The following is a 12,797-nucleotide window of genomic DNA, read 5'->3' on the forward strand; positions in this document are numbered from 1 at the left end:
TAATAACTTAACATTTTGTTTTATAGGATTATCACAAAGTCTCTGAATTAAATGCATAAAAAAATTAGTAAAAAGAGACCAAAATAATAGTTGAGTCTCCTCTCCTTCATGAAACTTTAGGTGTAAAACACCCACTTTAGAATCTGAATTTTTATTTCCAAGGATTATGTTCTAAATCAGATTGAGGACACCTATATTTTTGGCAACCTGTGTCTTCGAACATGCAACAAAGTAAAAGTGTATTGAAAAACAATAAAAATATTGTGACTTACAACACTAAGAAAATTAATTTTATAAGACTGATACCTCAAGAAAGAAAAATAGTAATATTTAACTTACTGAGAGGAGCATTGAGGTGATCAATAGATGCTATAAGGTATATGTTACGTAAAGATGACAACTGTCCAATAACTTGCTGGCTTTTGTCTCCTCTCAACATCTGGCTATCCAAATTGTGGATAAGAAGGAAGAGTTCTAAAGAAGAATCTAAAAGTAAAGAGAATTCAATTGTTACTTTCAATGAGTATTTGTGAAGTCCCTATCACACACAATGCCTATGTGTTAAAGAACATATCAAAGTATTATAGGACTAAATAACTATTGCTAGGGGTATGCAATTTATTTGAGAAGATAAGTCAGTCACTCATAAAACAGGTAAGACATTATTAAAGTCCTAAAACAAAAGAAATTCATTGGAAATCAGCAGGTGCTAGAGACTATGGCTAGAGACTTAACGGGAATGGTTAGCACTTGAATCAGATCATAAAGACAGCAGTTTTAATAAGGCATAGGAAACAAGGCAAGATGCATATTGGACTGGAGGTGAATCTGTGCATGTTCAACTGCAAGGTGGGAGTGAAGGGACACACAGACACACACACACACACACACACGAGTTCGCATTAAGAGATAATATAGAAAATCTTGATTATCACAAAGCTAAAGGAGACAAAAAAAGGGAGGGGAGGGGTTTAGAATATTGCTCAAGGCATCAGGAAGGTCAGAGAAGTAAAATATCATAAAAGTCAATGAAGAAAGATCTGGAGGATGGAGCTGTCAACACCATCAAATACTGCAGAGATCAAGATAAAGGAGGAGCCAAGGTCAATGAGGTTAGTAGAAAGGAAATTACAGGTGATCTTCCAGCACACAGTTCAGGTAGCACAGAAGCAAGAAATTAAGAAGGAAATAGGTAAAAAATAGAAAGCAGGACATGTCTTCAAAAACTCTGAAGTCATACTGAAACAGGGACATAGTGTGGAAGGGCAGTGGACTCAGGTAAATTCTTTTCTTAGATAGAAGTGCTATACACATTTAACAGCCATTGGTGGTCTCTCAGGGGTTGCTAAGGAAGGGGACATTTGGCACTTATGGTGGAGGATGAGCCTGTCAGAGAGAATAAGTAAAGTGCTCCTCCACTGGGAGGAGGAGGACTAGAAAGACAATATAGTGACAAACATTCTGAGATGACACCTTTAGAAGGCTCAAGGTTCCTGTAACTCCAGAAGCCACCACAGTCAACAGTATTTAAATTATACATAAACATTTAAATTACATGTAAATATGCAAAATATATTTTATATTGTATCTTACAGTACAATACATACTGTATTAATATACAATATGTACATATTGTACATAATATTAAATATATAGTATATAAATATATACAATATAAAATAAAATACAATATAAAAATAAATCACATAATTATGCATATATAAAATTATAATTCATAATTACATATTTATATTGTATATCTGTGCATAAAACATTTATATTATACAATTATAAATTATACAATTATATTTTTGTATAAATATATTTATCACAGTATTATAAATAATATGTATAATATATACTATATACAGGCATACCTCACTTTGTTGTACTTCACAGATACTGTGTTTTTTACGAATTGAAGGTCTGTGGCAGCCCCGTGTCGAGGAAGTCTATCAGCACCATTTTTCCAACAGCATGTGCTCACTTCGTGTCTCTGTGTCACATTTTGGTAATTCTTGCAATATTTCAAATTTTTCATTATTATTATATTTGTTATGATGATCCGTGATCAGTGATCTTTGATGTTACCATTGTAATTGTCTCAGGGCACCACGAACTGTGCCCACATAACATGGTGAACTTAATCAATAAACGTTGCGTGTGTTCCCATTGCTCCACTGACTGGCCGGACCTGCTGTTCCTGGTCTCTCTCCCTCTCCTCAGGCCTCCCTATTCCCTGAGACACAACAATATTGAAATTAGGCCAATTAATAACCCTACAATGGCCACTAAGTGAAAAGAAGAGTTGCACATCTCTCACTTTGAATCAAAAGCTAGAAATGATTGATTTAGTGAGGAAGGCATGTGGAAAGCCAAGACAGGCCGAAAGCTAGGCCTCTTGTGCCAAACAGTTAGCCAAGATGTGAATGCAAAGCAAACGCTCTTGAAGGAAATTAAAAGTGCTACTCCAGTGAACACACGAATGATAAGAAAGTGAAACCGCCTTACTGCTGACATGGAGAAAGTTTTAGTGATCCGGATAGAAGATCAAACCGGCCACAACATTGTGGTCAAAGACTAATCCAGAGCAAGGCCCTAACTCTTTTCAATTCTATTCAGGCTGAGCCATAAGGAAGCTGCAGAAGAAAAGTCTGAAGCTAGTTGAGGTTGGTTCATGAGATTTATGGAAAGAAGCCGTCTCTGTAACATAAAAGTGCAAGTGGAAGCAGCAAGTGCTGATGTAGAAGCTGCAGCAAGTGATCGAGAAGATCTAGCTAAGATAATTAATGAAGGTGGCTACACTAAACAACACATTTTCAATGTAGATGAAACAGCTTTATTTTGGAAGAAGATGCCATCTAGGACTTTCATAGCTAGAGAGAAGTCAATGCTTGGCTTCTTGGCTTCAAAGCTTCAAAGGACAGGCTGACTCTCTTGTTAGAGGCTAATGTAGCTGGTGACTTTAAGTTGAAGCCAATACTCATTCACCATTCCAAAAATCCTAGGGGCCTTAAGAATTATGCTAAATCTACTCTGCCTGTGCTCTGTAAATGGAACAACAAAGTCTGGATGACAGAACATCTGTTTACAACATGGTTTACTGAAAATTTTAAGCCCACTGTTGATATCTACTGCTCAGAAAAGATTCCTTTCCAAATATGAGTGCTTATTGACAATGCACCTGGTCACCCAAGAGCTCTGATGGAGATGCACAGTGAGGCTAACGTTTTCATGCCTGCCAACACAACATCCACCCTGCAGCCCATGGATCAAGGAGTAATTTTGAATTTCAAGTCTTATTATCTAAGAAATACGTTTTGTAAGGCTATAGCAGCCATAGATAGTGATTCCTCTGATGGATCCGGAACAAGTAAACTGAAAACCTTCTGGAAAAGATTCACCATTCTAGATGCCATTAAGAACATCATGATTCATGGGAAGAGGTCAAAATATCAACATTTACAGGAGTTTGGAATAAGTTGATTCCAACCCTCATGGATGACTTTGAGGGGTTTAAGACTTCAGTGGAGGAAGTAACTGCAGATGTGGTGGAAAGAATTAGAAGTGCAGCCTGAAGATGTGACTGAATTGCTGTAATCTCATGATCAAACTTTCATGGATAAGGAGTTAATTCTTATGGGTGAGCAAAGAAAGTGGTTTCTTAAGATGGAATCTACTCCTGGTGAAGATGCTGTGAAGACTGTTGAAATGACCACAAAGGATTTAGAATATTGCATAAACTTAGTTGATAAAGCAGCAGCAGGGTTTGAGAAGACTGACTTTAATTTTGAAAGAAGTTCTACTGTGGGTAAAAGGCTATCAAACAGCATCGCATGCTACCGAGAAATTGTTCGTGAAGGGAAGAGGCAATCTATGTGGCAAACTTCATTGTCTTATTTTAAGAAATTGCCACAGCCACCCTAACCTTCAGCAACCACCACCCTGATCAGTCAGCAGTCATCAACATCAAGGCAAGACCCTCTACCAGCAAAAAGATTACAACTCCCTGAAGGCTCAGATGATGGTTAGCATTTTTTTTTAAAAATAGAGTTTTTTTTTTTGGTGAGGAATATTGGCCCTGAGCTAACATCTGTGCCCATCTTCCTCTACTTTATATGTGGGATGCCTGCCACAGCATGGTTTGATAGGTGGTGCATAGGTTCGCACCTGGAATCTGAACCTGCGAACCCCAGGCCGCCAAAGGGGAGCGTGCGAACTTAACCACTACACCACTGGGGCAGCCTCAGAAATAAAGTATTTTTAAATTAAGGGATATATGTTGTTTTTTTAGACATAATGCTATTGCACACAACAGACTACAGTATAATGTAAAAATAACTTTCATATGCACTGGGAAACCAAAATATTTGTGTGACTCACTTTATTGCAATATTTGTTTTATTGCAGTGGTCTGGAACCAAACCCTCAATAACTAAGAGGTATGCCTGTATACAATGTATATATTATATATAAATATATATATAATCACTTAGGCACCTATTTTAATGAGCATATAAAAAATATCGAGATTTTTTATCCATCAAATCAGTTAAGCATAACCAATTACTCCTTTTAATACTTAAGCAATGACTAAATGACAATTGTTAGAACCTAAATAATTTTATTTCTTATTTTCTGAAATGCTCGTATAACCAAAACATTCACACCAAAAGAACAAAACAATGTTTTTTCCCCACTCCACAGATTTTAGCATATAAAATTATTCAAATGCAGTGATATCTACTCAGAAAAAAGAAATAAGAATGTTTTATAAAAATATTAAACAACATAAGAAATCAGACAAAGATAATCAATTAGCTGGAGGCACTTCATGCTGGCCAAACAACACTTGAAAATTATTCTGAAATAAGAGGCTTTGGCCACACAAATTCAAGGTAGTAGGGGTAATTCCTGTTAGATAAGGGAGGTTCACAGAAAAAGTTCATAGAAAAAGAAAGGACAAATTATTTTAGAGAAATCTAAATCAGCTTTGTGAGAAGTGCCATTATTAATGTCATCCACAATTTTGTGTATGCTAACACATGAACAAGCAGAATTATATGCTTAGCTTCCCCCTAAACTAGAGCAGCTGCTTCATGTTACCTTCTTTAAATGTGTTTATTATCCAGTCTAGCTGATCCAGCACACTGCGGAAAGTGCCCATGTGATCGAGGACTTCTTGTGTTATAGAATTCAGGATCTATATCATAAAAGTGTAAGAGGTACATCAATTATAACTTATTCTTATATTCATTTAGGATATATACAACTAGCAAATCAATCCTTTGTTATAAATTAAAAATGAATTTGGATTTCCCATCAAGTCTGAAAAATCACTTTTAAAAATTCTACTGGGGGGCAGCCCGGTGGTGTAGTGGCTAAGTTCGAGTGCTCTGCTTCGGCAGCCCAGGGTTTGCAGGTTTGGATCCTGGGCGCGGACCTAAACACTGCTTATCAAGCCATGCTGTGGCAGGCGTCCCACGTATAAAGTAGAGGAAAGGGGCCGGCCGCATGGCTTAGCGGTTACGTGAGCGCACTCTGTTGCTGGCGGCCCGGGGTTAGGATCCCGGGTGTGCACTGACGCACTGCACCTCCCGCCATGCTGAGGCCGCGTCCCACATACAGCAACTAGAAGGACATGCAGCTATGACATACAACTATCTACTGGGGCTTTGGAAGGAAAAAAAATAAATAAAATTATTTAAAAAAATAAATAAATAAAAAATAAAGTAGAGGAAGATGGGCATGGATATTAGTCCAGGGCCAATCTTCCTCAGCAAAAAGAGTAGGACTGGCAACAGATCTTAGCTCAGGGATAATCTTGCTTACCAAAAAAAAAAAAAAAAAAAAAAAAAAAAAAACCTCTACTGGTACTTAAGTATATCTAATTCATTTTTTTGGATAAGTTATGGATAAAAGGAAACAGGGATGAATAGCAAAAATGTACAGATAACAGAAGAGGGGAGCAAAAATAAAAACCCCCAAACAATATGAGAAACATTAGAAAACTGTAGATTTATCAAAGGAAATAGAATATAAACACTAAGGACACTTTTAAAAAGGAATATTACATTGGTTAATATCCAGCACCCAAAAGGTTTCAAGTAATTTTTGACTGATGAAGAGATACAAGCACTGGGTAAAAATGATCTATAATAAATATATTATAAAACTACAAACTATTACTTGTATTTTTATTATTTTTAGAGTACCAAAGTTACATAAAAGCACAATAAAATTGAATATAATAATCCTGTCCTTCAGAGAAGTACTGTTGGTATTTGGTGTAGTAAACAAAGCTAACATTTCCCTATGATTTGATACGTTATCAGTTACAAAATAGGAAATTCAAAGATGGGGATTCAAACTTAGGACCCTCTGAGTCCAAACACGTGATTTTAAATTAAGCACTATGCAACCCTACTAGCACGAAGGCTAAAAACAAAAACTGAATGCTCCAGAATCAGTAGCCTCCTCACTGATGTGGGGGTATGGATTGGCAGGGAATATGTTCCTTTTAACATTTTTGAAACTTACTGATTTCACACTGATTCCAGGAAAGAAGCCATTGATGACAACATGAATGGAATCTTGTAGCATGGAGGTTCGAAACCTTTCTAGTAAATCTCTCTTAGAACCCAAGCCATAAAGCACAATGTTGAACCCCAGGCTGTTAGGAAAGATAGTATTCACGAAATTAAAGTTCAGTACCTCTTATTGCCAATTTTATAATCAACCAGTTTCCTTAATTTAAGCTCATAAAGAATATAGGAAGAATACCGATTCCCAACTTACACAGGCTAAAAGCACCATTTTATTGTCTGCACACAGAGCTTGCAGGTCCAACTCCAGCAGCTTTCCCTCCAGCTCCTATCACCCCCCAAACGACAGATGCCTGGAGGCTAGGGAGAACACACTAGGTACGAGGCACTAAAAAGCTTTACAGGCTGAAGCAGAGTTTTAATTGACAGATTAAACTGGAAAGGTAAGCAGGGACCAGGTCACAAAGGTCTTGTTAAATCAACTAAGACGTTAACTAGATTTTATTCTAAAGACGACGAGCATTTAAAAGTAACTAGTCAGATGCTAACTGAAAGTAACATGGTCTTTTTAGAAAGATCACACAGGCTGAGCGGGGGTAATGGATAGAAACAAGGGACTGAAAACTAGAAAACCGCCAAAGACTATGGACTTGAATTAGATGTCACAGACAAAAATGTAAGGTGTCAAGAGCTTGATAGGGCAAGTCAATAGGATCTGGAGAGTGAGAGAGGATGTGGAAGGTGAGAGAAAGGGAATATTTACGAACAGCTGCATTTTTTGGCACAGGCAACTACGTGAATGGGGTGACATTCACTGTGCTAGGTGGCAGGGGCAGGTGGGAATGATGGGTTTAAGGTGAGTTAAATTTTATGTATATTATTTATGGGAAATAATCCACATGGAAACCTCCAATATACATTCAGATATCCATGTCTGCTGCTGAGGAGTGAGATCTGGGCTGGGCTGGAGACACAGTTACCGGAGTTACTCACATAGAGAAAGCAACTGAAGCCAAGTGAGTGAAGGAGACAACCCAGAACACAAGGCACTAGGGGTCAAGCTAAAGTTCCTAGGGGTCAAGCTGAAGTTCAACTCTGTGATTGTTTAGGGAGGCCAGTCAGAAACAGAATTTATGTGATGTGCGAGAGCAATCCAGCATAGCCTGGAAATAGGAGAATAGAAAAGAGATATCCACCAAAGGTAGAGATTAGCAAGGTAGAAGCAGCAGAAAAAAAGAAGCAAGGAATTCAGAGAGCTAGCAATTCTACTGAAGTAGCTGACCATGAGGTCCAGGCTGGAAAGCAAAGCAACTCAAGTTATCAAGGTTGACATACCGGAAGAAGGAAGAATTAGTGGACTGGGGGATGGGATTAGAGTGAAGAGCTACTTTATAAATTTATAATGGATTCATAATTAGTTATTGAGAGAATCTAAGGTCCTAGCAGGGAAGATAATCATTCTCTTACTAGCATAACCCTTTGATATATTATTGGCAAAAGAAAACTAGGATTGGGGCCAGTCTGGTGGCACAAGCCGTTAAGTGCGTGTGCTCTGCTTCAGCGGCCCGGAGTTCGTAGGTTCAGATCCCAGGCACACACCAACACACTGTTTGTCAAGCCATGCTGTGGAGGCATCCCATATAAAGTGGAGGAAGATGGGCACAGATGTTAGCTCAGGGCCAATCTTCCTCAGCAAAAAAAAAAAAAAAAAAAAGGATTGGCATCAGATGTTAGCTCAGGGCTGATCTTCCTCACACAAAAAAAGAAAACTAGGATCAATTGGGGAAAATTGTAGCAATTTCTATGTTCTTACTGCTTGGTGGACCTGCTGTCTTATTTACCCCAGTGACTATGTAACTGTGTGTGTGCATGTATATTTACATTAGCACATTTTAAGCACTTCCTTATACTAAGGTCTTTTTTAAAAATACAAGCATAAAAGTAATTATAGTAAAAAAAAATACTATGTTTTAATTTTAATCATTCTAGATATTTTAATGGAAATTTAAAATTCAACTTGAGGTATCTGAAAAATGATAAAATCGAAAAATATTATAAGATATAATTTTAAAATGGTAAAATGATGTTTATAGGACAGATTCTCATGAAATTCTGAAGGTCCATAGCACATGTATATAGAATGAGATTAGAAGAAATATATATTCGCTCTATTTGGAACTTTGCTACGGAAAACTGGATTAAAATCTAATTGATATATTTATCAACCTTAATAAATTAGATTTTCAAATATATTATGAGTAATAGCTTATAATTCTAAGAAAGATTATTTATTTTACAAATGGCTTTCACATCTGATAAGCTTAGAAAACATAAATTTCTTGAAAACTGTAGAATTTCTAAGAGTCACAATAATATGAAATTTCTACATTTGAGTCATAAAATTGGGAAAACATCTGTTTTTTAAAATTTTTATATATAAATCAAAAATATAGGGGCCGGCCCGGTGGCATGGCAGTTAAGTGTGTGCACTCTGCTGCGGCAGCCTGGGGTTCATAGGTTCAGATCCCAGGCACACACTGATGCACCGCTTGTCAAGCCATGCTGTGGGGGTGTCCCATATAAAGTAGAGGAAGATGGGCATGGATAGATATTAGCCCAGGGTCAACCTTCCTCAGCAAGAAGAGGAGGGCTGGCATCGGATGTCAGCTCAGGGCTGATCTTCCTCACACAATAAAATATATATATATATCTCTTAATTCATTGCAAAAAGAAAATTAAATGTAAAATTACCTTGATTTTAACAGACCTATATATTATATTATTCTTTATTTTACAAGGGTATCATGGTAATAGTACTTACTGTAACTGCAACATCCATTTATGAAATAATTGTTCATACTGTTGATTTAGTTGTTTAAGTTCAGCAGAAAAGGAAGGAGCAACCTTGCTCAATAAGTTACGCAAAGTTTGCTTTAAAAGAAGGAAAAGAGAGGAAAGAAAATCACTCTCAAGCTACATACATCAAATCAATCCAAACTAAAAATATTTCCTTAGAGGTAGAGGTTAGGAAAGGCCATTAGTAGAAATACAACTTTAATCAGGTTTGGTAATTAATGTATCAACTGAATATACCTATTTCAAATACAATTCAAATATTTGTTTTCTTAAAAATTTTTAAATATTCTTTTTAGTACAAATATTTAATAACACTAAAGAATTTTTACTAAGTTTTGACTAGAACCATTTACACAATTGTAAATTCCACATATAATGCTTTCATTTCTAAAAAGATCGTTACCATAAGGAGATGATTAAACCTGCCTCCCAGCTTTGACAACAAATCCAGACTTTAAAAAACCTACGGATCTGAAAAAATGTAAAAGCTTAAGGTAACAGTTCAATATTAATTCTCAGAAAAAAATTAAAGGTTCTTTATAATTTACCGTTATCATTAGTAAAATACACTTGTATCCCTGCTCCTCTTCCAAAAGCTATCTCTAACAAGTCGTTTATCTTCAATAAGTATAGCAAAGTTTTTGAAATGATAATGTAAATAAATTGAGTAATGTACATTGCCCTGCAACCAAAACTTGAAAATTCATGCTGGTGAACCCCACATAGCTCACTTTTTGAAATGAAGTCTCTAGCAAAAAGCTGTATATGCGTTTTTACCCTGGCACCACAATGTTTTCATGATTCTGCCCTTTAAGTGAAATATTTCTTTACTACTGAAGACTAGAGTTGCAATCATCATTCCAGGCACTCCGGCCTGTATACTTTTTATTTATCCACATACTTAAAGAGAAATAGGACAAGTTCTAAGCAAAACTGTTAAATAGGAAGATCAGCCCTGAGCTACCATCCATGCTAATCCTCCTCTTTTTGCTGAGGAAGACTGGCTCTGAGCTAACATCTATTGCCAATCCTCCTCCTTTTTCTTCTCCCCCAAAGCCCCTGTAGATAGTTGTATGTCATAGTTGCACATCCTTCTAGTTGCTGCATGTGGGACGCGGCCTCAGCATGGCCGGGGAAGCGGTGCGTCGGTAAGCCCCCAGGATCCGAACCTGGGCCGAAGCAGAGCACACGCACTTAACCGCTAAGCCAAGGGGCCGGCCCTAGGCAGTTTTTAAAATTTCTCTCATTCCTTCTGAAGTTTAGAGCCCTGAAAAATCAGATAAAGCACTAGTATCATTTCCAGTAGTCACTTATACTGGATTATCAGAGCATACTCACACCTGAGTGTGAACTCTGGAATGTTATCTTACCTATGAACTTTCAATTCAAACTTTAGTATTGGTGGAGAAGCGCACTATTGGCCCCAATACTTCCCCTCTCCCTCTATGCACGCCCTTTACCATGTGACTCTGCAGTCCCTCCCACTAAAGAGGTGGAGTCTAGTTGCCTGCTTTTTGACTTTGTTTTCAGCCACGTGATTTGCAGTGGCCATTAGGATGAGGCAGAAGTGACAATGAGCCAGTTTTGAGCCCAGGCTTTCAGAGGTCTCGTGTTTTTCCACCTCTTCCCTTACATCTATGAAACTGTCACAAGAAGAACATGGCTCAGCTGGCCTGCTGGTCCAAGGAGGAAGAGAGATGTATGGAGCAAATCCTAGATCAGCCAACACCCAGCTGACCCCAGACATGAGAAATACATGCTTACTGACACATGCTACTGAGACTGTATTGGTTAGCCATGACCACAATCAATGAAAGACTTTCCTTTCCTCATTATCAGTAACAGGTGTTGCTTTCATCATCTGAGAGGTCTTTTTGTCTCTAGGTCCTATGAAGTCCTCCTTTGACCCTAGATCCATTTATCCTTCTCCCATGTTGCTTATATAAAAATATACGCACTGGGGGCCAGCCCTGTGGCCTAGTGGTTAAGTTCCATTTCGACCCAGTTTCAGTTCCTGGGGAACAAACCTACACTACTCATCAGCGGTCGTGCTGTGGCAGCAACCCACATACAAAAAAATAGACAAAGACTGGCACAGATGTTAGCTCAGGGAGAATCTTCTTCAGGAAAAAAAAGAAAAAATAATATATATATATATATATATGGACTAAGCAGATGTTAGAGCCATCTCTTCTTTGGAACAACTTGTCTTCTTGACACATGCTTTAAGCTAGTTTCTGATCTGAGTCTTAATACCAATGAGCCAGGTGACAAACAAAACAAAACAAAACAAAACCACCACACAGCACCATGTCATCCAGGTCATAGAAGCTTACCCTACATTCTCCTTCCTCTTTTCTATAGCTTGAAAAACTCTTTCAAAAGCCCGGTACACCTCAGAAAATTGGACTAAATTCTAGTTTGCAGAGAATAATAAAATTTTTTTTGTGTGTGAGGAAGACCAGCCCTGAGCTAACATCCAATGCCAATCCTCCTCTTTTTTTTGCTGAGTAAAACTTGCCCTGGGCTAACATCTGTGCCCATCTTCTCTACTTTATATGGGACGCCGCCACAGCATGGCTTAACAAGTGGTGCGTCGGTGCATGCCCAGGATCTGAACCTGCGAATCCCGGGCCGCTGCAGTGGAGCATGCGCACCCAACCGCTTGTGCCACCGGGCCAGCCCCGAGAATAGTAAAAATCTTAACACTCTTTGAGCCAATAACAATCTTTTCTTTTTTTTTTTTTTCCCAGTGAGGAAGATCAGCCCTGAGCTAACATCCGTGCTAATCCTCCTCATTTTGCTGAGGAAGACTGGCTCTGAGCTAACATCTATTGCCAATCCTCCTCCTTTTTTTTTCCCCCAAAGCCCCAGTAGATAGTTGTATGTCATAGTTGCACATCCTTCTACTTGCCGTACGTGGGACGCGGCTTCAGCATGGCGGGAGAAGCAGTGTGTCGGTTCGCGCCCAGGATCCGAACCCGGGCCGCCAGTAGCCGAGCACACACGCTTAACCACTAAGCCACGGGGCCGGCCCCCACAATCTCTTCTTGATTTAGGTTATCAACTCCACTTTCTACTGAAAACTTTTCTTACTCAGATGGTTCTGTCTCCCCTTAAGGAGGTATGAGTCAAAACCCCAATAAGTACAACTGTATGGTATTTTTTACAAAATGAGATACTGAAATCAAAGTATATAGCAACCTTGTTACCTTACTGTGCTGGGCAGGTTTTCCATAATATCAAGAAGGAGAACACCCTCTGCTTTTTGTAAGGTTTGTAACTGAAAGAGTCAGGTCATAGTCTTTGTTTTATGACTAGACTGTGCCAGGTTCAATGAATATGTGGGTTAAATGCATAACAAAGATTAATGGTACATGGATAGCAAAGAAACCA

General features: G+C 38.2%; 1 protein-coding gene across 6 annotated transcripts in view; it reads right to left on the bottom strand.

Annotated features, from left to right (window-relative positions):
* Positions 1-12,797, bottom strand: part of ORC2 (origin recognition complex subunit 2) — a 51,128-nt gene that overhangs the window by 8,735 nt on the left and 29,596 nt on the right. For 5 of the 6 annotated variants that reach the window (XM_087435581.1, XM_004426786.3, XM_087435582.1 and 2 more), the window contains 4 exons: positions 9,367-9,476; positions 6,541-6,673; positions 5,107-5,203; positions 340-486 (listed from right to left, as the gene is read on the bottom strand). In XM_087435581.1, the coding sequence (XP_087291707.1) occupies positions 340-486; positions 5,107-5,203; positions 6,541-6,673; positions 9,367-9,476 (487 nt within the window). The remainder of the gene's footprint in view (positions 1-339; positions 487-5,106; positions 5,204-6,540; positions 6,674-9,366; positions 9,477-12,797) is intronic. The other variant, XM_087435583.1, reaches the window with a different exon arrangement.

The sequence above is a fragment of the Ceratotherium simum genome, chromosome 9 (assembly GCF_057802395.1).
Source record: "Ceratotherium simum simum isolate JZ-2026a chromosome 9, ASM5780239v1, whole genome shotgun sequence".
In the NCBI taxonomy this organism is placed as follows: Eukaryota; Metazoa; Chordata; class Mammalia; order Perissodactyla; family Rhinocerotidae; genus Ceratotherium; species Ceratotherium simum.